We start from the raw sequence: 25708 nt of genomic DNA on the forward strand, positions 1-25708 counted from the left end.
TTCAAACATGATTCAGTTAGATAAACAGGAGGACCAGTTGCAAAATGTGTAGAAATCTCTGGTGGTAATAACTGTGCAATGTGAATACACTTAATGCCACTGAACTGTATTCTAAAAACTTTTAATCCTGGAAATTTTATGATACATACTTTTATCACATTACCAAAAGCCAGAATAGGAGGACCATACTTTGCTAACCTTAAGGTTAGAGGAATTAGATCTAGCATACATGGAGAGACTAAGACTGAGGTGGGGTGGTGGATGAGATTGTACAATGGAAGATCAACCTTCAGAAGATAGAAGGCAGTGGGAGAGAGATTTCTTGATTATTTAAAATGAGTCTGGAGGGGCTGGAGAGATGGCTTAGCAGTTAAAGAGTTTGCCTACAAAGCTAAAGGAACTTGGTTCGATTCCTGAGGACCCATGTAAGCCAGCTGCACAAGGGGGTGCATGTGTCTGGAGTTTGCTTGCAGTGGCCAGAGGCCCTGGCACACCCATCCTTGTTCTCTCTCTCTCCCTCTTTCTCTCTCTCTCAAATAAATAAAAATATATTTTAAAATGATTCTGGAAAGACGTTAAGACACTTGCCTACAAAGCCTAACAACCTGGGTTCCATTCTTCAGTACCCATGTAAGCTAGAGTGGCACATGCATCTGGAGTTGGTTTGCAATGGCTGGAGGCCCTGAGGCACCAATTCTCTCTGCCTGTCTGTCTTCTTTCGGCCTCTTTTAAAATGGTGCTGGAGAGATTGCTTAGTGGTTAAACATACTTGTCTGCAAAGCCTAAGTACCCAGGTTTAATTCTCCAGGTACCATATATGCCAGATGCCCAAGTGGGAGTATGCATCTGGAGTTCATTTGCAGTGGTTAGAGGCTCTGGTGTACCCATTCTCTCTCTCTCTCTTTCTCCCTCTTTCTGTCCCTCTCTTTGTTTCAAATAAATAAATATTAAAGTGAATACTTTGGGGGTTGAAGGGTTCTGGAAAGCTGCAGTTCCTCCTAGTACATCATCCTGTGGTCTTTAGGGATGAAGATGCATGGAGCTAATGTTCACATCTTCTGATATAAGCATGAGAACAGACTCTCCTGCTCCAAAGGCTTGAGGTACCTCTGGTACTTTTGTAAGTCTTCATATTAGAGTTGTCATATCCAGACAGTCCTTCCTCTTGCTTATAGCACAAATGATGGCTAGTTATGCTTTTTGGAGATGATGTCTTTCCTTTCTAAGGCCAGAAAAATTCTGCCTTACTAACCATAGCCAAATCACCAGAAAAGAGAGCAGCCACCAGCTGGAGGCAGCTGCAAGCTCCAGGCAAAGATTCTGTCTTATCAGCTGGAGACCTGAGGTCCATCTGGAAACAGTGCTGCCCTCCTGACTTGGCCTAACCTTATTCTCCTTGTGGTACATAGAGGACACTCTGCCTCCCAGCTCCAGCCTCAGCTGCCCTCAGTTTGACCAAGACCTGAAAAGAACTTAAATTCCCACTAGGCTCTTCAACCTGCTCAGGAGTTGAGAGTAACAGAGCAGGGCTTTGGTGTGCTTAAAATGCTTCTTGAAGCAGAGTTAGCATATCTTGGTCCAATATACTCTCCCTTGTTAAGGTGAATGAAAGCTAAGATATCTGGACCAAGAGTTGAAGAAGCCATGAGTCCTGTACCCTTGGGAGCTTCAGAGTTCCTTTGAGTGTTATTGATGTCTTAGCTAGGCTAATGAAGGGTATTGTCATCATGTTGTAGAGAACTTTTGTTTCATTTTCCCAGACTCTTTGGATCCAACCAGTACAGAGGGCTGCCAATTCTCAGCTTGTTCTTTGGTGTCCTGGTTGCTCGCTCTCTCTTGATTTAATTTTTTTCCTGATATATTTATGAGGGGAGATAGAGGGAGTGAGGAGTCAAGCTATATGTGGGTTCTGGGGGATTAAACCCAGGCTTGCAAGCTTTGTAAGCATGCCCCTTTTAACTACTGAGGTATCTCCCCAGCCCCTGATTGCTCTTTATAGAAGAGGGTTTCACAAGGTCCTGGGAACTTCTTATAGAAGTTGGTGCTCTCTTTCTCCCTCCTTCTCTCTCTCCCTCTCTTCCTTTCTTCCTCTCTTCCTCCCTCCCTCTCTCCCTCTCTCCCCATTCTCTCTTGAATGTAAGGAAATGGGAATGACAGCTAAACTAAGGTTTTTCCAGCTTTTGGTTGTGATCTGACAGTTTAGTTGCTTCTTACCACCATTTAATGTGCCAGGTGGGGTACTCTTGGAGTGAGTCACTGAGCCAGGCAGATTGAATGGCAGTGAACTCCCTGCCCCCCTCCGGGGTAAGAAAACTGTGTAGCAGAGACTATAGTATGCCCCTCCCCAGTACTGAATCTCTGAAATCTGTTCATCTTCATGAGCACATGGAGAGCAGTGGGTCTGTGATGCAAGTGGGATTATCTGCTCATGAGTATCTGCTGACTCAGTCAGGAGAGGCTTTTGTAGGGGAGGAGATGAAATTTCATCTGTGTCACAGAGACCAGGAAGTACATAGCTGGATGGTGAAAGGACTGCAGGCCAGGTTTGAGCCAAGGTAGGTGAGGGAAGCGTGGGGGTAGGGGGTGGGTGAGGGTAAGAATTAGGGCAGCCTGACATGTGATCATGGCATTGCAAGCCTGATATCCTGTTGGCCTTTGGGCCACATGATAGTAATTAAGATAATTCAGTAGCTGGGCAGCCTCTTTTGTACGTCCCGCTTATCATAATTCTGAGTTTTAAACAGCATGGCTTTCCCCAGGGATGCTCGTCTCTGGGACTGCAGTGAGGATGTTAATATAGATCAGGGTTGGACCTTTTGGATCTTAGTATCTGGGTACTGCTCTTCCAGGGCTTATCAGATGAATTCTTATAGAACCCGAGAGATTTGGAACTGTGTCTTGGAGACATGCAGTATTTAAAAAGAGCAGCTTTTTGGCAGCTTGATCATGGACATGGATGATTTTTTGGCTTAGCTTTGTACTCATTACTGAGAAAGGTGTTTGGAAAACGACCCCTGGCTTGTGCAGCCTTATTAAGACTCAGTTCTTGGCAAGGGAGAGAAAGCTGTACAAATGAATACAGCAGATTTAAAGGGGCAGGACACCAGGGACCTAGAAGAGTCACAGGAAGTTAGCAACAACTCAGGAGGACCACTTCTTTTGGTATGCACTCCGCTCAGGTGTCTGCTTTCCTAGTTGTCTTCTGGCAGGATTGTACCCCACATTTGTGTGTACTTAAAGCTTTCTTCTACTTTTCTATTCACAAGGGAAACTGGCTTCTTTCCTGACATATGCATATTCCATTTTGTCTATCCAGGAAGTTCTCACTTAAGGTTTCTTGGGTAGAGACTACTCCCTTTCCTTTTCCTCCTGTGGAGCTGTACTTTAAACATGCTTTTGGATGTGCATCATCTTCAAGTAAAAGGACAGCTAGGGGTTGGGGACATGACTCAGAAGCTAACAGCAATTGTTGCAAAACGCCTACCAACCAGCTAGGGTTCACTTCCCTGATATCTACAATTCCCTGATACCCACGAGAAGCAGATGAAGAGTGGCACATGCTTCTAGAGTTCGTTTGCAGTGATTGGAGGCCCCGGTGTGTCCGTCCTCTCTCCACCTACCTCTCTTACCATGTAAATAATGTTTTTCTTTAAAGGGAAGACAAGAACTCCAGATAACTCATTCCATTTTGGGCCCAGTGGAGAACAGTACTCAGCTGAGGAATGGGCACATACCATTCCTGGCTTCTCTTTTGGCTTAGCTTTGGATTCATTACTGCAAAGCCTTAAGACCCAGCCCCTATGAAAGCCTACTGGGACATCTCCTATGCTATATATTAGACAAAAGCCATTCCCAAAGTGAACAATACAGCATAAAATCTGGGCAAGGGATACAGAAGCTCCTCAGTTACCAGTGAAAAGTAGAAATATTTCATTCTTGTAATAAAAATAAAGCATGCTCATGTAAGGGGAAAATGAAACAATAAAGATATCAATAAGAATAACTGGTAATTCCTGTTAATAGGTTGGTATGATTTCCTTTCCATTTTTCCTGCATGGATATTTAGAAATAAAATGATGTGCCTCCCACTCCACATAAATATATCTTAACAAGGCTGTGAACTATACTGTAATACATTACTGTATGTTTGAAAATTTCAAGATAAAAGAGACTAGGGCAAGAATGCATTGTTTGGGAAACTTAGAATCTCAGATCCCTCTGTGGGTGTGAAAGCTGAGGCTGGGAGAGTTCACTGCTTGTTTCTCGTATATTTTAAATTTCCTCATATGGAAATTGTCTTTTTGGTATGAAATTCTGTGAGTTTTAACATGTGCGGATTAGTGTAACTGCCAGCATACTCAGGGTATAGTATATCCTATTGTTACTAAAACCCTTGCATCTGTAAAATCTGGCAGCCAGTCAGCATTCTCTTTCACTTTCATTTCATTCTCTTAAGAATGTCATATGAATAGGAGGCAGGAGATATGTCTTAGCAGTTAAGGTGTTTGCCTATGAAGCCTAAGGACCCAGCTTTGATTCCCCAGGACACACATCAGCCAGATGCACAAGGTGGCGCATGTGTCTCAAGTTAGTTTGCAGTGGCTAGAGGCCCTATTGTGCCCATTCTCTCTCCTTCTCCTTCTCCCTACCTCTCTGTCTTATAAATAAATAAATATTTAAAAAAGAATGTCATATGAATGGAACCCTATTGCATGTGGCTTTGCACATGCAGCCAAAAAGCCTTTGTGATCTATCCATGTGGTTGCATGTATATTCATTGTTGTGCTGGGTGCTTTGCCATACCATGTATATACAGTAGTTTTAAGGGCACCTGGGCCTATTCCGTAGTTTGGCTATTATGAGTAGAGTTGCTGTAGACATTTGTGAGTAGGTTTTCATGGCAATGTAATGTTTCATCTCAGAATGATACATATTCTGGAGCAGGATTGTTGTCATGGAATGTAGTCAGCTTTCTACACTTTTAAAAAACAATAATATACCACTAAAAATTTCTATATTTGTACTCTTTAATTTTTTTTTTTTGAGTTAGGGTCTCTCTCTAGTCCAGGCTGACCTGGAATTCACTATGTAGTCTCAGGCTGGCCTCAAACTCACAGTGATTCTCCTACCTCTTTCTCCTGTGTGCTGGGATTAAAGGTGTGTGCCACCATGCCTGGCTTAAATTTTATTTTTTAAAATTTATTTGGGGGGGATAAGGAGGGAGGGAGAGAACATGAATGAGTGAATGAATGAGAATAGGCTCATGCCACCAGGGCCTCTAGCCACTGCAAACAAACTCCAGATGCAGGTGCTACTTTGTGTACCTTGCTTTATGTAGGTACTGGGGAATTGAACCCAGGATATCAGGCTTTGCAAACAAGTATCTTTAACCAATGAGCCATCTCCCTTGCCCCATATTTGTTCTTTTATCTTTCCCATGTTTACCCATAATGTATGACACTTCTAGTTTCTCTACATTTTCTCCAGTGATAGCTAATATCAGTATTCTTTTTTCTTTTGAGGCAAACCTAGCAGACTGCCTTTTCTTTTTATGTGTGAGAGAGAGAAAGAGAGAGAGATTTGGTGTACCAGGACCTCTAGCCACTGCAGTCGAACTCCAGATGCATGCACCCCCTTGTGTGCATGTGTGACCTTACGTGCTTGCATCACTGTGTGTCTAGCTTATATGGGACCTGGATGGTTGAACATGTGCCCTTAGGCTTCACAGGCAAGCACCTTAACCACTAAGCCACTTCTCTAGCCCAATACCAGTATTTTTTTTTTTTTGAGTGATTCTGTTAATAGGTGAGGACCGATCTAACTATAGTTTTATTTGCATTTCACTAATGATATGTGTTCCATATATTCAAGGCTTTTAGCCTTTGTTGGTATATGTGTAAGTTTATTTGTATGTGTGTGAGCACCTGTAGTAGGTGTGTGTGTGTTAGGCCAGAAGTCAACATCAAGTATCTATAATTGCTTACCACTTTTTTTCTTTTCAAAGTAGGGTCTTGCTCTAGCCAAGCTGACCTGGAATTCACTATGTAGTCTCAGGGTGGCCTCAAACTCACAGCAATCCTCCTACCTCTATTTCCCAAGTATTGGGATTAAAGGCAGCGCTACCACGCCTGGCACCACCTTATTTTCTAAAATTTTGTTATTTTATTTATTTATTGTTGTTATTACGGAGGGAGAATGGGCCCATTAGGGCCTCTAGCTACTGAAAATGAACATCCAACAGCATGCACCACTATGTGCATCTGGCCTATGTGGGTTCTGGGAAATTGATCCTGGGTCCTTAGCCTTCACAGGCAAACACCTTAACCACTAAGTCATCTCTCCAGCCTTCATTTTATTTTTTGACACAGAGTCTCTCACTGACCCAGGAGTTCACCAATTGAGCTAGCCTAGCTGGCCAGCAAGCCCTAGGGTTCCTTCTATCTCAGCCTTCCCAGCTCTGAGATTGGAAGCATATGCTGTTACTCCCAGCTTTTATATGGGTGCTAGGGATCTGAACTCAGGTCTTCATGCTTCATGACAAGCACTTTACAATTTGATCCATCTCCCCAGTAACTTTAGCTCAGTTTTAAGTTGAGATGTTTGTGTTTTTATTGTTGAGTTTGAAGATTCCTTATATATTCTATGAAAGATCTTTGATTTCAATATTTCCCCCATTCTATAGCTTTTATTTTAATTATCTTTTAACATTATCATTTATTTGAGGGATGGCGGGAGGACACCAACACAGGCATACAAGGGCTTCGTGCCAATGCAAAGGAACTTCATACACATATGCCACTTTATGCATTTGGTTTTATGTGGGTACTGGGCAGTTGAACCCAGGTTGGCAGGCTTTGCAAACATGTGCCTTTAACCGCTGAGCAATCTCTCCAGCCTACTGGTTGTCTTTTAAACTGTCTTTCAGATCAATTTACATATTTTTATTGAAGCAAGTTCAAAATTTTTCTTTTTGGTTTGCATGTGTGTGCGTAAACATGGTGTGATATGTTTGTGATATGTGTATGTATAGTGTATACACGTGTGTGTGCATGCATGCTCACCTGTGGTGACCAGAGGAGAACATCAGGTTCCTTCTTTGTTGTTTTCATGCTTTGTTTCCCTGAGACATAATCTCTCACTGAACTCAGACCTGCTGTTCTCAGTCAGACTGGCTGACCAGTGAGCCCCAGCAATTCTGTCTGTATCCCCCACCACTACAGGCCTAGGCTTATAGGCATGTGTGACTATGTCCAGTTGTTTACATGGGTGCTGGGGAATTGAACTCGGAGCACATCACGTTCCTTCAAACTTCATGCTTGTGCAGTGATTGCTTTTACATGATGAGCCAAGTCCTCAGTTCCCCCCCTTTTTTCTATTTTTGCCTTTTTTTGCTTGAGTGTGTGTGTGTAATAATGTGTGGTATATGTAATGTATAGATGTCTCTGTGCCTTTGTGTTATTCTATGTACTTGACTGTGGTGGTCCACTCCATTGCTCTTCCACCCTGTTCATATTTGAGCTGGAGTCTGTAACCAATCTTCTCCTTCCTGAGCCCTTCCAGTCTCTAAATCTGCAATAGATTTTCCCAACTAAGAAAAACAGAACAGAAAAGTAATTGTGTGAGTATGTGTTGGGGGGGGCTAGGGGATTTAGGTAATCTCTTCATAATTTTAACATTTTGATCTAATAAAACATGAGTCCCAACTCAATAGCATATACTTTTCTAAGCCATTTACATCTGTTAACTACATACTAAAGTTATGAGTTGAAAGCTATGAAGATTCTCATTGTACCAATATGAGAATACTCACAGGACTTTCTAGTGGCCCAGTATTTATTTGCTATTACTTATAGAGATCTAGGTGGTAGGCTTAAGACCAATATATAGTGAAAACACAACCTGTTTTGCCTTTTCTTTTTTTTCCCCCTTTTTTGGTTTTTCAAGGTAGGATCTTGCTCTAGCCCAGGCTAAACTGGAATTCACAATGAACTATTATGTTGGCCTTGAGCTCACTGTGATCTTCCTAGCTTGGCCTTCCGAGTGCTGGGAATAAAGATGTGTGCCACCATACCGGCAGGGGCTTGGGAGTGTTGGTGGGGGATAACAACAACCAAAAAAAAAAAAAAAAAACAAAAACCCCCAAAAAACGTTTGCCTCTGATTTAGTCATTTTGATACTTATGTTGTGCTCTGAATCTGTAGAGGTGCCATAGCAGTATCATAGAGGACATTTTACTATGGAACACACCAAGGATAGAATTTTCTTAGACATGACCTTGAAGCCCCATGGATATCCCAGAACTTATTCCTGCCTGGCCTTCTGTCTGATGTATACATACAGCACACACATACACGAGATATACAATGTTCATGTCATACATTTGCAGCTTAGTACAGTGGCAAAACTGCAGGTTTGAAACTTGGTGATTTATGCCTTATTGCCCATATGATCTGCAAGTCAATAGAGAATTGGTTTTCTCAGCTGGTTATAATAAAATCTGAAGATTTGAACAATGGGATTCATTTGAATATTTAACTGAGTGATAAGAACATGTTCAGTATTTTTATAAATACTAATATGCAAGACCTTTTGTATATTACAGGTAATAGTCCACTTTTTGGTACACATATATGTACCTCCCCACAAACACATAAAAGAAACCTTATATAACTGAATTTTTTAATTATTCTTTTTAAAAAATTATTTATTTATTTATTTATTTGAGAGCGACAGACACAGAGAAAAAGACAGATAGAGGGAGAGAGAGAGAATGGGCGCGCCAGGGCTTCCAGCCTCTGCAAACGAACTCCAGACGCGTGTGCCCCCTTGTGCATCTGGCTAACGTGGGACCTGGGGAACCGAGCCTCGAACTGGGGTCCTTAGGCTTCACAGGCAAGCGCTTAACCGCTAAGCCATCTCTCCAACCCATAACTGAATTTTTTATGTAGAAGGTTTGTCTTTTATCTGGGAACTCAATTATTTGTATCTTGAAGTTAATTTTATCTTTATCATTGTCCCTTCATGAGCCCTTGAAATGGATTCCACCATCCTCAAGATGTAAGTTTTAGTACCCAAATGCCTAATTAGCTGTGTACAAATGCCAACATTCCTTCGAGGTTAATGGCAAATCAAGGCATGAGAATCCAGCAGTACGTCGACCATACATATGAGATTTCCTCTTCCAGCAAGAGTCTATGCTGTGGCTGTCTCACGGGGGGACCAGAAACAGGGTTAGGTCTAGAAGCTGTACACAGGGCCTCAAGTGTCTCCTTAGATGATCTTCTTGAAAAAGCACCTGGTTGGCGTGAGGTAGCAGGAGTGGCATTGCCTTGGTGTGCTCCTCCTTATGGACCAAGGCTAGCCCTGTTAGCCTATAGGAGTATGAGGACCTGAGATGTCTAGAGACTTCTCTCCTTAGTAATGTTACCCTATGAAATCATATTATTTGTGGCTTAATATGCAGGACGAAATAGAAAGATCCCCAGTAAAGAAAAGGAATGACAAGAGTATCTCTGACTACCATCTGTGCACATATTTGGGAAAGATAAAGTGGAGGGTGGCTCTAATATAAGGTGGTGAGAAGGATACACGAGTTTGGAGTCTGGAGTCAGGTCAATTTGGGTGTGACTCCTGCTAATGACCAAGTTACCTTACTTCTCTGAATGAACCTGGTTTCCATATCAACACAATGAGAAAAGCCATTATGCCTGTTTCAGAAGATTTCTATCAAAATTAAGTGAGAAGGTGGGGAATATAGCTCAGTTAGTTGAGTGCCTGACTAGCATGCATGCACTTGGGAGATGGGGTCCGGGGGCTCAGAAGTTCAACGTCATCCTCAGCCACACAATGAGGGTAGCTTGGAATGCATGAGACCCTTTCTCAGAAAATATCAGTAACAAAAATTAAGTGAGAAGATTCATGTACAGCAGTCAACTTGATAATTGCTGGGAGTATATTCTGTGCATTACCATCACTGAGATTTTTTAGAGCTGCAGGAGGAAGCAGATCGAGGAAGATGAAAACAGCTGGGGTTTCTGTGTCATTTGTGGGGTTGGCTTGAAGTATTTCTCAGAAATATGACTCTGAGATACAAGAGAAGAGCCAATGGTCTAGGAGTCTTTGCATTTGGCCTGCCTTCTCTGTCTTGGGCATAGGAGATATCCTGGTATCCCAAGACTTCTGGGAGGTGAGGGGAGGGGGGGAGGGAGAGAAGGAAGGAGAGAGAGGGTAAGAAAAGGAAGAAAGAGGGAAAGAGAGAAGGAGGGGGAGAGGGGAAGGAGATATTCAGTCATCAGCATGTATCTTATTCAGCTAGTGTCTACTGTTGCATGTCTCAGAGGCATAGCTTAGTGGAGGTTATCTATGGCTTACCACATCTACTCTCAGGTGAAACAGTTATCATTTGTGCCTCCCTCATAACTCTTAGTCTTCAGTGATACAGGAAGTGGCCTAAATCTCTCCTCAGATGCCTTGCTACAAGAGTTTGTTATTGAGATAACTGTTCTTGATTTCTGAATGGTTCCTAGTATAAGGTCACAAGTCTGGTATTTAGAATGGAACTCAGTATCCCGACCTGATAGTCTCATCGTTTTTTTTTTTTTTCTTTCCTTCTTTTGTAAAATGTTTATTTGTTTATTTTTGAGTCAGGGTCTCATGTAGCTCAGGCTGACCTCAGACTTTCTGTGTAGCAAGGATAGCTTTGAACTCTTGATTCTTCTGCTTGTACCTTTGGAGTGCTGGAATTATAGGCATAAGCCACCACATCTAGCTCTCATTTCCCTCCTTCATCCCCCTCCACCTCTGTTCTCTTCTTGCCTGTAATTCTGGGGCTTGAACTCCATGTGCAGCCTAAGCAGACACTCTACCATGTTCTCATACACAGGCTTGTGCAGTAACATGGAGCGCTGAGCTGCTGTGACGCCTCTTTTCAAATGCCACAGAAGTTAAAGCTTTCAGTTGGAGCTGAATGTTTAATGAACACACAGCTCGTTATATAATGATGTTTCATAACCAAAGTGTATTAAGAAAGTGTACTAGGGATTTGATGGTGCTCTTAGCATGTTTTAGTTAATGCTGAAGAATGCTGCTTTTAATTTACTTTGAATTTGGGCAAACTCTTGGGCTGTTTTATACAGAAAGCAACTTGTATACATATAGTTGTCTCCCATATGGCTGGTTTAACCTCATTTGCTTGTGTCTCTCTGTGCTTCCGAGTCTGACCTGTTGATTTTCTTCCCTTCTAGGTTACAGATGCACATGTTGAATGGCGCTCTCTTGGCATTGCTGTTTCCTGTGGTAAATACCCGGCTGGTGAGTAGTTTCTAGAAATGGATCAGCAGTGTCCAAACTAGTTACCCAGTGTTCATCCTCGTTCTTAGCACATATGCTCATGTGATTGCAGTTTACCTATGCTGTATATGCTAATGCTGAGGTCTGACACAGTCTTGGATGCAGTGGAGCTTGGTGGGATGGGAGTATTTTGGTAGAACTTGAGGGCTGCAGTAAGGGTTTAGATCAGAATGAGAATAAGCCAAAAAAGTCTACAAAAACTATTGTGGAAGTTTGATGTGTGTGAAAAAGAGGGTCTAGGACCCCATCCTTAAACATAGATCCTCCCCATGTTCTAAGGAGAGATCAGGTAAATGAGTCACATTGGCCTAGAAACATGTGCTAGGGAAGACTCAAAACCTGTCCATTTTTCCAAGGACCTCCATGAGCAAGAATTAGATTTCTTTTTAAAAATTTATTTATTTATTTTATTATGTGACAGAGAGAGAGAGATATGCAGATATAGAGAGAGAATGGGTGTGCCAGGGCCTTTAGCCACTGCAAATGAACCCAGAAGCATGTGCATCTGGCTTACATGGGTCCTAGGGAGTCGAACCTGGCTCCTTTGGCTTTACAGGCAAGTGCCTTAACCAGTAAGCCATCACTCCAGCCCAAGAATTAGATTTCTTCTTCATCCATCCAAACCCATAGATTAGGGTAAGGTCCCCATCACCCAACCTCACTCAGGCTTTGAAAGAAACAGGAGCTACAAGTCTTGGGAGACACTACACTGTCCCAAGACTCCTACATGCAGGGCCTCTGAGAGATTAACAGGCCACACATAGGAAGCCCAGGGAAAGAAATGACATAAAAATGGTTGTTACTGCTTTCTGTTTTCATGACTTAAATTTGCCTCATAGATGAAGATCATAGTTTAACTCTTGAAATGATAATCCCTTTTGCCTAACATTTTATAGTTAACAAGGTCTCTTGACATGATAGTTCTAGGAGGCAGATAGGGAAAGCATTATGGCATCTTGTTACACAGAAGAAGAAATGACATTCAGGAAGTCACATGAATTCTTAGTGGCAGCTACGATCATAGCTGAACTGTGTGTTGCTCCTTCAGAAGGATATAATCAACCCCTCTCCACAAATACTCATCTATGCCCTTGTGATGGCTGCACTATTCTAGATATATATGACACATCAGCAGAAATTAAAAGGGAAAGTGTATATCCAAAGCATTGATTTCAAGCCCTCATTATGCTCTGGCTTCATCTAATTAGCTGGGCTGGGACTATGCAGCTCAATGCTAAATAACCTTCCTTGCATGTTGAAGGCTCCAAGTTCCATCCATAGCAACATAAAACAAAGAAGCAAATCAGGAGGCTTACCTGGCTCCAACTCCAGAGAAGCTGATTGCCAGGGTCGGGGGTGATGACAGACAATGAGTGTACATTTGTATCAAGGCCCAACGTGATACCTTCAGAGCATTCCCAGAGAATCTATGTGCTAGGCACTCACCTCAAGAATTCCTCAAAGTGTATAAATCTAAGTCTGGTCCGAGGGCCAGCCTCACCTGGGTGCTGTCAAATGTAGGATTTCATCCCACCTCATATTCACTGCATCTGCATTTTCTTATATGGTAGCTTATGCAGCCTAGACCCAAGGCTCAGAACACCTTATACGTACACACCATTTTGGGCTTCTGCCACTGGGGATGGCAGGCAGATGTCTTAATAGGTAGCGTTCATTCAACTCCATGTTCCCTTGACAGGTGGCATACACTGCAAAGTCTGCTCTTTCTTCTGTATCTTGTAGTATGACCTACCTAACTTGACCTGCTAACCTATAGAATCAGAACTCCTGCCTTGGGGCTGGAGCCATGGCTCAGTGGAAGAACACATGCTTTGTGTATACAAGGCCCTGGATTCCTTCCTCCATACCAAACCAACCAACCAACCAACCAACCAACCAACCAACCAACCAAACAGTGGCAAAAGTGCACTTACTTTGGTCCTCAGAGTAGAGGGATATTATGTCATAGAACGGTACAAATAACCCAAAGAGACAAAATAGACCCATACTTTGAAAAATGGCTACTTTCCCAGCTGATACCATTGTTCCTTATGACTCACTCTCAGGAATGTGGGCCAGAAGGGGTTCCTTACCTGTGATGGGAACTCTAGAGACAAGGGCCCACTGACATCTCACCTCTCTGCTCCCCTTATTCCGGCTCTTGGGAGATTGACAGGAGAGAGGGGAGAGAAACTTTTTCTCAGTTCTCATATTCCAGGAAGTGGGACCACCTCAGAAAACAGTCCCTGTGCCAATGGAGCCAGTGATTGTGAGACTGAATGTGGCCAACCCCAAACTCAAGCTATTTTGCCTCAAGTCAGGCCATTTTCACCACTGTTTCTGATGAAACTTTGCCTCAAGGAAAACCATGCTTCCTCAATGGGACAAGTGTCAAAGTTACGATTAGTCTTGCACAGAAATAGAGGAGATCACTGAGAAAGTGGGTGGTGAAGTTTTCCTTGAGCCACTTTTGTTACACCAATGGCATGTGTTTCCTTGGGCGTCCTGATGCTTTTCGCAGACCTTTATCAGGAAGAGAAGGAACAGCAGTATCAGCTGCCACTTCCTGAGTGCTTATTTGATGCCAGGTGCTGTTGTGTTTGTATATGGATGGGTTTATTTTATCCTCACAATAATATCTGAGACAGAGTATTATTATGGTCTCTCAAGTCAAGATGTCAGTAGGATTGGTTTCCTCAGGCCTCTTGGGCTTGAAGATAGCAAACATCTTGTCCCTTCTTCACATGATTTCTTTGTGTGGGCAACTTTTCTAAGAAAACCCACCAGACTGGATTAGAGTCCATTCTCGTAGCCTACTTTTGCCTCAGTTCCCTCTTTGAACCTGTGTTTCATATGAACTCACATTCTGAGACCCTAGGGGTTGGAATTTAGGCATATGAATTTGGGGGCACATAATGTGTGGTATTGTATCTGTTAAAGATGTGCTATTGTATCTGTTAAACTATTACCTAGTACTTGCCAAATAAAGGGCAAGCTTTGCCCTAGGAGCTTACCTTGTTAGGGAAATATCTTTCACAGGCTGTTTTTTAAATTTTTTTAGGTGCGTGTGTAGTATGCATTGTATGGTCTGTGACATGTGCAGCATATGCATATATGTGCATATGCATGCATGTGCCAAAAGAAGCCAGAGGAGCTTTGGGTACCTCCTGTCTCTCATCCGTTTATTTGCATGAGGTGGAGTCTCTCCTTTAGCCCAGAGCTGCTGTTTTTGGTCAGTGAACCCCAGCGATTTCCCAGTCTCTGCCTCTTGCAAGACTGGGGTTATATATATGTTTGGCCACAACTAGCTTTTGGTGTAGGTGTGAGGATTAAACTCAAGAAGTGACAGACCTTTTCCGGCCCTAATGCTTAAGAGACAAGTGCTCATACTTGTTGAGCCATCTCCCCAGATAGGCTGTTTTAGCAAATGATTCCCATCACTCTAGAAAACCTTTACACTTATTCTCTAAAATAAAGCTAAGCACTCATGTGTCTCCATTTGTAGATGTCTTTCAGTTGGTCTTGGTCTGTTTTATTCCCATAGGGTTGGTACCCTTCCTGGGTGACTCTGGTCTTTAGGGTGGTTTGCTTTGCAGCTCTTCGTTGAGCTCCCATTGATTTCAGATGATAAACAGGAAGATTAGCAGTGTGTTCTTAAACCCAATGATCCAATTAGGCAGGAAGGCAGCTCTTAACTTCTCTTTTCCCTTTCCTTCTTGGCCCTTTTATCTTTTTAAATCCTTTTCCCCTCATTAGCAATAATGAGGAAGCAAGAAAAATAAAGAGAACTAATTAATGTGTGTGTGTTAGTCCTACCAACATATATATACACTTTCATATATAAGGACAGAGGGAGAGGGACTTGGAGAATAGCCACAGTCAGATAAAGAGTTTGGGGTCATTAGCAAATTTCGGTAAGCAGTTCTTTGCTCTGTAACTTGCCGGCAGTGGGATTTACAGATCAGCTAGAACATGCCCAGCGGCTCTCAGTTCCACCTACTTCTCTGTCTTCGACCCTAGTGCACTGTAGGATGGACCTGCATTCCAAAGGCCCACGTTACACGTAAGTGCTCCTTAAACAAGGATTCTGGAGGCTTCTTTCTAATTTCAGTTAAAGTACTCTTGAGTCACTTTGCAGTGATGTACCCTTCTGTTTCTTGGAGGGAGTGGTGGGAAACACATTATGGAACCATTGAATATGAGATTAGTAAGGTATTCAAAGCTTGTTTGATTTGAGCTTTTCTCCGTTTCTGAGGGTAACTTACTGAGAATCACAGTGAGTGTGTGTATAACTCTCAGGCCTCCTGAATTCCACAAAAGAGCTCTTTTTCCTCTTTTGTGCCCAAGACTCAGTGTGTGTGTGTGGGTGTGTGGGTGTGTGTGTGTGTCTGTCTGTCTGTCTGTCTGCTTGTGTCTGTGCACACACATGCTATTGCGACAAGGTGTAAACTATGCATTGCAGCTTCCCTCCATCTTAATGGAATTAGGCATACACTTGTCTGAATAGCCATAGAAAACTGCAAACAGCTTCTTCTCAAATGCCCATAAAATTGTGTGTGTGTGTGTGTGTGTGTGTGTGTGTGTGTGTGTGTATGTGTGTTAATGTGTGTTGCTGGGGGTTGTAATCAGGGCTGAGTGCCTGTTAGGCAAGTTTGCCATAGAACCACAGCCCCAGCCCATAAGCACGGACTGGTGAGGAGAGACACTTGCTTCAAACTTGTCCATATGTCTGAATTGAAGTTTCCCCACCTAGGCTCTCAGTAGTTCATAATTTGGAGACAGATATGGTGTGTATTTTGTGAGTTCCTTGATACTTTACTCATGAGTCTTGTCTGACGGTGATGTTGAATCCCTTAGCAGCACCACCTAAGACTTGGCAAAGAACACCATGCCATCCAGGCTAAACTACCTTCTGGAAACCTAGTAAAAGCTAAGTGGTGGGACCTACATCGGATGTCGTTGGAACCTGGTTAGAGGTGTGATTGTCACATTTCACACCTCGAGGACCCTGAAAGGAGGCAGCAAACCCATGCTACATCCTTGGCCTTCAGTTATTTGCTGCTTTTGTCCTCTAATCCTCAGGAGAGTATCTTCTCAGTGTCCAGTGTTTTGAGCAATGAGACTTGACATAGAAAAGTTCAAGACACTGTTCTTAGCTCCCTTGTAAAAAGAAGACACTAGCCTGGCCTGTGTTTGTATTTGTAGATCTCTGTCTTCTGCTAAGACTATAAGGGCGATAATGACTCTTTTCATCAAGTTTCTTTCTTCTTCAAGGCCCAAAGCCTCCAGTGTATTATTTCATTATCACAATTGCCCAATATTGTGCATTCATGCCAATCTATTAGGTGATTCTTCTTTTCTCACTTTCCCACCACTTCCCTTTTTTCTCAGTTACTTTCCTCTGTGGATAGTTCCTTTGAATCTCTTTGAAGAGGTCAGCAATATCTTTCTTGTTTCTGGGGCTGCTCCTCACCACTCAGGAACATTGTCTCAGTGTTCTTGGGTTACAGCATTGCTGCTGGCACACCTTGTCCCCATGTGGGCTGCTGGAAAGCTTTGCTGTCACCAGTGCAAATAGGCCTGAGAATCTCACTCTTCGCTAATTGGCACATTGAAATGTGCTAATTGACCTAGAAGAGTTATTTATGTGACTAGCAAATTGAGCTGTTTTGAAAAGTTATAGTTTTGATTTTTGAATTGAGCTGAGGACAGAGTATCCCTTTGCTTTCCTGATGGTATTAAAATATCAAAAGCTAAGTTCAGAACTTGCTAAAGAATTGACTGAGGCAAATTGTTCTTTAGCCTGCTGCAAAGGCCGGGGTATATTGAGCATATGAATGCCATGTGTATGAGGATATGTGGGGGTCCTGGGAAGTGTTTGGAGTTCCTAGGTCTGAACCAAATTCTTGGAGCTATCTTCATATTTGAGTTGTAAATTTAATACTCATGGAAGAACTGTGTCAACAAAAAGAATCTAAAGCAAAGTGTTCACTTTACCACCTTGCAGACTTATAACCCCAGGGTAAGTTGTGTTCAAGATTTATGTATCTTTGGCTAAGGAGCTGACTCTGTGGATAAAAAGTGCTTGCTGTATAAGCATGAGGACATGAATTTTGATCACAGAAAGTACCAGAAATGGTGGCATACACCTGTAATCCCAACACTGAAGAGGCAAAACTGGAATTCCTAGGGCTCACTGGCTAGCTGGTATCAATATAGCAATACAGCTGTATTTGATAACCTCTAGGTTCAACAGGAGACCTTCTCTAAAAAGAATAAGGTGGAAAACAACTGAGAAAGCCTGGCATGTCAGCCTTTGGCCTCCACATGTGTGCTCACACGTACCCACATACACATGCACACACATGCAAACACACACAGACATGCATACCCATTACGTACACACTCAAGAGAAAAATGCATGTATCTTTCCATGGTGCTTTCTTGTCATTATCTGTAGGTAAAGATTCCTGTATTTTTAGATTCACTGGTTAATTTGGGTTTCAGCTCTTACACAGTTGGAAGAAATATTATTTCAACTAATATGCCTTTTAGCCTAAAACTAGACAACTAGTAATCTCATTGGATGTGCACTCAGTTCTTTTCCACGAGCTTCATAGGGTTTGGCTGGATGATATATTCTCAAACCTGTGCCCTAGGTTCTGTCTTTAGCACCATAACTATTCCCTTTTGGCAAGGACAGTGTCTCTTGTTCTGTGAATACCCGCTGCAGGGTACATTGTAGATATCCATAGATAAGAACTATTCCCTTTTGGCAAGGACAGTGTCTCTTGTTCTGTGAATACCTGCTGCAGGGTACATTGTAGATATCCATAGATAAGAATAACTGAATTTTCAGGGCCTGGCAGCACAGACCATTAATTCCAGGTACTTGGGAGGCTGAGGCAGGAAGATCCCAAGTTTAAGGCCTGCCAGGGCTATATAGTGATTTTGAGGGCAACCTGAATAACTTGGTAAGACCTTATCTCAAAATAAAAAAATAAAATAAAAACAATGGCTAGGGGTATGGTTCCATGGTAGAGTGCTTGCCTAGCATATGTGAAACCCTAGGTTCAATTCCCAGTACTTGAGGAAAACAAAAATGAATACAAAAAGAAATTTGTCAGCCAATCATATTCCATATTGCCCATGGGAATTCCAGGGGTCCATTTTGCATATATCCTGGGACCTTGGTTTACAGACAAAGAGGTGAGAAATTATAACTTTTCTTGGTGATTTTTTTTTTTTGTTGTTGTTGTTGTTTTGAGGTAGGGTCTTGCTGTAGCACAGGCTGACCTGCACTATGTAGTCTCAGGGTGGCCTCGAACTCATGACAATCCTCCTACCTCTGCCTCCCAAGTGCTGGGATTAAAGGCATGCACCACCATGGCCAGCATGGTGATTTTTTTTTTTTTGAGGTAGGATCTTGCTGTAGCCTAGGTTTATGTGCTGGGATTAAAGGTGTGTGTCACCACGCCCAGCTGTTGAATTATTTTTTTAATATTCTATTTTTATTTATTTATTTATTTGACAGAGAAACAGAGAGAGAAGAGAGAGGGAGAGAATATAAATGGGTGTGCCAGGGCCTCCAGCCACTGCAAAGGAACTCCAGATGTGTGCATTCCATTGTGCATCTGGCTGACTTGGGTTCCGGGAAATCGAACCTGGTTTCTTTGGCTGTGCAAGCAAATGTCTTAACCACTAAGCCATCTATCCAGCCCTCAATTATTATTTTTTTATAAGCACTTAAAATAACCCAGTTTCCCTGCTTATAAAAAATGACATGCTTACTATTGAAAAGGTGTGAAATATAGAAAAGTAAAAGTGAAAAAGATGTAAAAATCACCAGCAGTGCAAAGGTCTACAAACAACAGTAAGAAGCAGGAAGGTTTTTTTTTTTTTTTTTTTTTTTTCCCTTTCATCTTTCAAATGTGTATATGATTTTCCTTTGCACGTGTGCATTTATGTATAATATATGCTGCATGGTGCATGTGTGTGCGGTGTGTATGTATAATGTATACAAGGGTGTATGTAGATGTGAGCTCCAGTGATTCTCTGGTTTTCCCCCACCCAGAAGACTGGGGCTACGGATATATGTGGTCATACACAGCTTTTTATGTGGGTCCTAGGGACCTGTCAGGTCCTCATGCTTGTGGAACTAGTGCTCTTACCTGCTGAGCAACCTCCCCAGTTAATGATATATACATGATAGATAGACACACAGAAAGACAGATAATGTACCTATAGTTTTATGCATGCTAAGCCTTTGCTCTCTATTGAACTACATTCTTAGACCTTCTCCCCTCTATTTAAAAGAAAACTTTAATTTGAGAAAGGGTCTCAGTAGCCTAGGCTGGCCTTGAACTCACTGAACAGTCCATGTATACCTTGAATATGTGATCCTCCTGCCTCAGGTTTGTTTTTTTTTTTTTTTACTTTTTTTGAGGTAGGTTCTCACTGTAGCCCAGGCTGACCTGAATGGAACTTACTCTGTAGTCTCAGGGTGACCTCAAACTCATCTGCCTTAGCCTGTCAAGTAGCTTGGATTAAACACTTGTACCACCAAGCCTGATTGTATGATTTTTTTTTAATTAAAGTACTATATGTACACAATAGGAAAAAAAAAAAAAGAAAATACAGAAAAAAAAACCACAAAGTAAAGCTGAATTTATGAAGTAGTAATGACTGTTAATACTGCTTGCTACATGTCCTGGAAGGCACTTTATTTCTGTGTAGATGCTAATGTATAGGGCCATGCACTGGCTACAAGTACCCAAAATGGAGCTGGCTTGTAGTATATGGTTTTCCAGTCAGTTCCCACATGACTAGCCAAGAGACCTTGAGTAAGGTAATCACCTTTCTGTCCTCATTTGCTTATCTCTAGAAGATGCCATGTGGAGTGGAGGTTGTGTGGTATATAATTAGCCCAGTACGTAGCACATAGTACGCGGCCTAGAAGCACCTGAGGTGGGTGTTGTTACTAATATTACTAATATTATTCCAAACCTTCTGAAGGGTGCTTATTCTTTGTGTGGCCTCTTTGATGTTATTCTGCAGAGCTTTGTCCCCAGCTCTCTGAGCTGTTTAGTGACATGAAGGGAGCTTTGTTTCTGAATTAGCCTTGTTGAGTGAGATTAAAATTCCCTGGCGGGCTTTCGTCTCCAAATTCACTAAGACTACCTTTGTGTTTTGCATTTGGTTCAGATACAGCCTGTTTCATTAGGGAACTGGCTAGGACCCCCTCCCTTCCCTCCTGACCTGTGAATTAGGCCCAATCTTGTTTCCCTTCTCTCCTACCTTCTTTCCTTCTCTTCCTCTCCCCTCCTTCCCTCCTTTCTTCCTTTCTTAAATAAACTATGTAGAGCCCTTGGGTTGGTGAATAGACTCAGGATCCTCAGCTCATTTGAAGAGTGCCAGCAGTGGGTAGCAGGTGGTACCTGGTTGATTTCTGAACTTGTTTGTGGCTTGCTATGGTTCTGTGGAACACAGTCACCTTCAATGACTTTTCATGTCAGCTTGGGTCACTACCCTAAATGGTGGTTTTCCTTGTTTGAGTCAGGATACCATATATCCAAGGCTGGCTTCAAACTTTTGAAGGTTTTGAACTTCTGATCCTTCTTCCTCTACCTCTCGAGTGCTAGTATTACAGGCATGGGCCACTATGCACAGTTATGAGATGTTTGTTTATTTAATATGTCTCATCCCTCTAGTGATTCTACTATCTCCAGTCTGCAGATAGGTAGTTCTGAACCCTGGCTGCACAGTTAAATTCTCAGAACTTCTTTGCAAACATATTGATGACCATTCCAGTGAGTAACCTGGCTGCTCTGCTGGACAGTTGCTCCAGTCCTGTCTTGCCACTGATTGGGACTTGAGATTTTGAAACAGTTTCACCTTATCAAGCTACAGATTATCAAACAGGATCAGTGATACCTGCTGTCTCTGCCACACTGGTAGGGCATAGAAAAAAATCAGAAATAAGGAAAGAACAATGAAGAGATGGGGAAGAGCTTTGAAAAGTTAAAAGTCCCATACATAGGACACTTTGACCTCCTTTTATTCTTCAGTCACTCGTTTTTGGTTTTTGAGGTAGGGTCTTACTCTGGTGCAGGCTGACCTGGAATTAACTATGCAGTCTCAGGGTGGCCTCGAACTCAGTGATCCTCCTACCTCTGCCTCTCAAATGCTGGTGATTAAAGGCGTGTACCACCATACCCAGCTTCAAGCACTCTTTTTTGAACCGAGAATTAACTGAGATTTAATTTGCTCTCCACAGCTGGGGGCGGGGATTCTGGTAGGGATTCTTCCTGGCATACATAAAGCCTTGAATTCAATCTCCAGCACCATTAAAAATTATACATAATAAATTTATCCTTTTATAGTATACAATTCATTGTGCAATCATCAGTGTTGTTTAATTTTAGAAAGTTGTTCATTACCTATCCCCCTCCAAAGCCCTGTACCCATTAGCAGTCACAGCCCATTTCCCCTCTTTAGTTCGTGGCATCCACTAATCTATTTTCTGTCTGTATGGGTTGGCCTATTTCATTATGCAAATGGAATTCTACATATTATACGGCCTTTTGGGACTGGCTTTATTTTAGCATAATGCTTTCAAGGTTCATCCATGTCATAGCATGACCTGTTCTTCACTTTTGTGGGTCCATGATAGTCCTTTGGTGACAGTTTATTTAGTCATTCATCCTTTGCTCAACACTTGTGTTGTTTTAACCTTGTTTAAAAAGTTTTTCTTTATTTGAGAGAGAAAGAGAGAGAGAGAGAGAGAATGGGAGTGCCAGGGCCTCTAGCCTCTGCAAACAAAACTCCAGATGCATGCGCCTCCTTGTGCATCTGGCTTACGTGGGACCTGGGGAATTGAACCTGGGTCCTTTGGCTTTGTAGGCAAGTGCCGTAACCACTAAGCAATTTCTCCAGTCCTCGCTTCTACCTTTTGATGAGTGTGAATTGTGCTGCTGTGAACATTCATTTCAAAGTATCTGTCTGAATGTTTGCTTTGCCACCTAGAAATGGAATTGCTGTCTAGTAAAGCAATTTTGTGTTAAAGCCTTGAAGGAACTGCCAGACATTTATAAAGTGACTGTGCCATCTCCTGTCCTCTAAGCAGTGAGTGAGTATTCCAAGTTTTCATATCCTTATGCTTATTATCCTCTTTATTACAGTGATAGAGGGAATGGATGGGATTTCATTGTGGTTTTGATGTGCATTTCCCTAATAGCTAAAGACAAACACCTTTACATGCATTTGTTAGCCATTTTTACATGTTTTGGAAAATTTCTCTTTAAACCCTTCCCCATTAATTTTTTTTTATTAATGTGTGTGTGTGTGTGTGTGTGTGTGTGTGTGTCCGTCCGTCCCACTAGGGTCTCTTGCTACTGTAAATAAAGGCCAGATGCATGTACTACATTTGCTGTGTATAGGTGCTGGGAAATCAAACTGGAGCTGAGAAGCTTTGCAAGCAAGTGCCTTTATCTGCTGAGCCATCTCTCCTGCCCCCTATCTCATTTTTAAATTGAGTTTCTTTTATTAATTTAGTTTTAAAAGGTCTTCCTGGATATTAGACCTATATCCCAGAAATGATCTGATTTTTTTTTTTACTATTTTATGGTTTTGCCTTTTTTTTTTTTTTTGAGATAGGGTCTTGCTTTAGCTCAGGCTGACCTGGAATTTACTATGTAGTTTCAGGCTAGCCTTGAGCTCATGGAAATCCTCCTACTTCTGCCTCCCAAGTGCTTAAAGGTATGTACCACTATGCCTGGCTTCCATTTGTTTTTTTAAGAATATTTTATTTATGAAGGGGGGGGGGAGAAGGGGCAGAATGCCAGGGCCTCTAGCCACTGCAGACAAACTCCAGACAAATGCACCACCTTGTACATCCAACTTTACATAGATACTGGGGAAATGAACTTAGGTCCTTTGGCTTTGCAGGCAAGTGCCTTAACCACTAAGCCATCTCTATCCAGCCATTGTACTTTTTAGACAAGGTTTCATTAGAATACGCTGGTCTTGAATTTATTGTCATGAAGTATGATGTGGAACTTCTGATTCTCTTGACTGCACCTCCCAATTGCAAGTGTGTGTTACTATGCCCAATGTCTGAACTTCCTTAATGAGATCATTTAAGTACCTATATTTTAAAAACAAGTTGAGAAACTCTAATCCCTCTACTTTTGATTTGGTTGCTTGTACTTTTAGTTTAGTATCCAAAACCTATGGCCTAATCAACATCATAAAGACTCATGACATTTCTTCTAAGGTTTCTAAAAAAATTTATTTTATTATTTAGTTATTTGATAGATAGGGAGAGAGAGAGGGAGAGAATGGGTATATGCCACTGCAAACAAACTCAAGATGCACATGCTACCTTGTGCATGTGGCTTACATGGGTACGGGGAAATTGAACCTGGGTCCTTAGGCTTCGTAGGCAAGCACCTTAAATGCAAAACCATCTCTCCAGCCCTCTTCTAAGATTTTTATGTAGTTAACTCTTATATTTGTGTGTATGATAGTTATAAGTTATTTTTAAATATAGTGTGAATAAGGAATCCAAATTCATTTTTCACATATATAGACATTTAGTTGTCTGCATACCATTTATTGAAACAACTGCTTTCATGTTGAAATATCTTGGTTTCCATATTAAAAAAAAGTCAAAAATAAATAGAAGATTTGTTTTAGAAATCTGAACTTCATTCTGTTTATTTATATCTATTCTTATGTGAATGAACTGTACTCTATCAATTGCTGTAGCTTTGTAGAAGTTATTGTTTTGTTTCTTTCTTTTTATTTTTTTCTTGACATGGTTTCTGTGTGTAGCTCAGGCTATCCTGGAAGTTATGATCCTACTGCTTCAACCTCCCAAGTGCTTGGATTACAGGTGTGTACTGCCATGTTTGACTATAAAAGGTTAGAAAATAGGGAAGTGTGAGTCCTCCAAATGTACTCTTCCTTTTCAAGATTGTTTTGGCTTTTCTGGGACCCTTGCTTTTTTATATTTATTTCAGGATCATGATGTAATTGCTGCAAAACTGCCAACAAAGAATTTGAAAGGAATTGCATTGAATGTAGATTAGTTTAAGGAATTTTCCACCTTTACAATATTAAATCTTCCAATCCACAAACACAAGATGTCTATGCATTTATTCAGTTCTTTAATTTTTAGTCATGTTTTTACAGTTACCCAGTAGAGGCTGGGCACTTCTTTTGTTAAATTGCTCCCAATATGAGTCCTTCAAAAGGGACTTATGGTTATGCTTTAGGGATCCAGTGCAATATGTGTTTAGGGTGCAGTGTAGATTCTTGCTGAACATAGTGTTACACAATTGTAAGCCCAGCACGTGGAAGGCAGAGGCAAAGGGATTGCAAGTTTGAAGCCAGCTTGGCTTACATACTAAGATCCTATCTCAAACAAAGAGACTTGACACATATGTATGTGATTAGTCATAGCTAGTAGTTTCTGCTATATCTAGTGATTTTTGTATTGCTCTGTGGCAAGTAGATGGAAATAAAATGCCCCTTCAGGGCTGGCAACTATAGGTCTTAACAAATTACTGTTGTATAGCGGGCATGCTTAGAGTAGATTTATTAGTGAGCTTAGGCTTCCATAACAAAGTAACATAGACAGAGTGATCAAATAACAGAAATTTATTTCTCATGTTCTGGAGGCTTAGAAGTATGAGATTAGAGTGGTAACATGGTAAAGGCCTTCTCTGGCTTGTAGGTGGTGACCTTTGCATTGTGTCCTCACAAAGTGGGGGGACATGTATGCAAGCTCCCTGGGGTTTATTCTGATATGGGCTCTAATCCTGTGACACAGAGACAAAATACCTGAGATAATCACCTTACAGTAATGAAGTTTTGTCTTGGCTAAAGGTTTCAGAAGTTTCAGTTCATGGTCGCTTGACTATTACCATTTGGCCTTTGACAAGACAGAAAGAGCATCGTGATGAGAATGTATGGTAGGAAGAATTTGCTTGTATGTTGGCATCCAGGAAGCAAAGTTGGGGGGAGGGAGAGGGGTGACACAGATGTAGGGAAGGAGGGGCAGAGAGAGCCAGAGAGGCAGGCAGACTTCCCAATATCCCTGTCAAGGGCATACTTCCAATGATCTAACTTTTTTCCATTAAGCCTCACCTCCTAAAGGTTCCTCCCACTAATAGAGCCACAGCCTGAACATGGGGCCTGGGAGGATATTTATGCAAACCATAATGAGTGGGATAACTAGCAAGTGATCAAGCACTCTCAGATCATTGCTCTTTTCATGTCTCCTGTTGTGCGAGTGCAAGTGGGATGCCATGTCTCACAACCCCAGAATGTAGGGCCAACTGACATGATACTTGAA

The 25708-nt window shown here is 41.8% G+C and overlaps 1 protein-coding gene across 7 annotated transcripts in view; it reads left to right on the plus strand.

Moving 5' to 3' along the window:
• The window catches only part of Tmem164 (transmembrane protein 164), a 498963-nt gene that overhangs the window by 101980 nt on the left and 371275 nt on the right, over positions 1 to 25708 (plus strand). For all 7 annotated transcript variants that reach the window (XM_045140037.1, XM_045140041.1, XM_004659138.3 and 4 more), the window contains one exon: positions 11244 to 11310. In XM_045140037.1, coding sequence (XP_044995972.1) covers positions 11244 to 11310 — 67 coding nt within the window. The remainder of the gene's footprint in view (positions 1 to 11243; positions 11311 to 25708) is intronic.

This window comes from Jaculus jaculus, chromosome X, assembly GCF_020740685.1.
Source record: "Jaculus jaculus isolate mJacJac1 chromosome X, mJacJac1.mat.Y.cur, whole genome shotgun sequence".
NCBI classification, from domain to species: Eukaryota; Metazoa; Chordata; class Mammalia; order Rodentia; family Dipodidae; genus Jaculus; species Jaculus jaculus.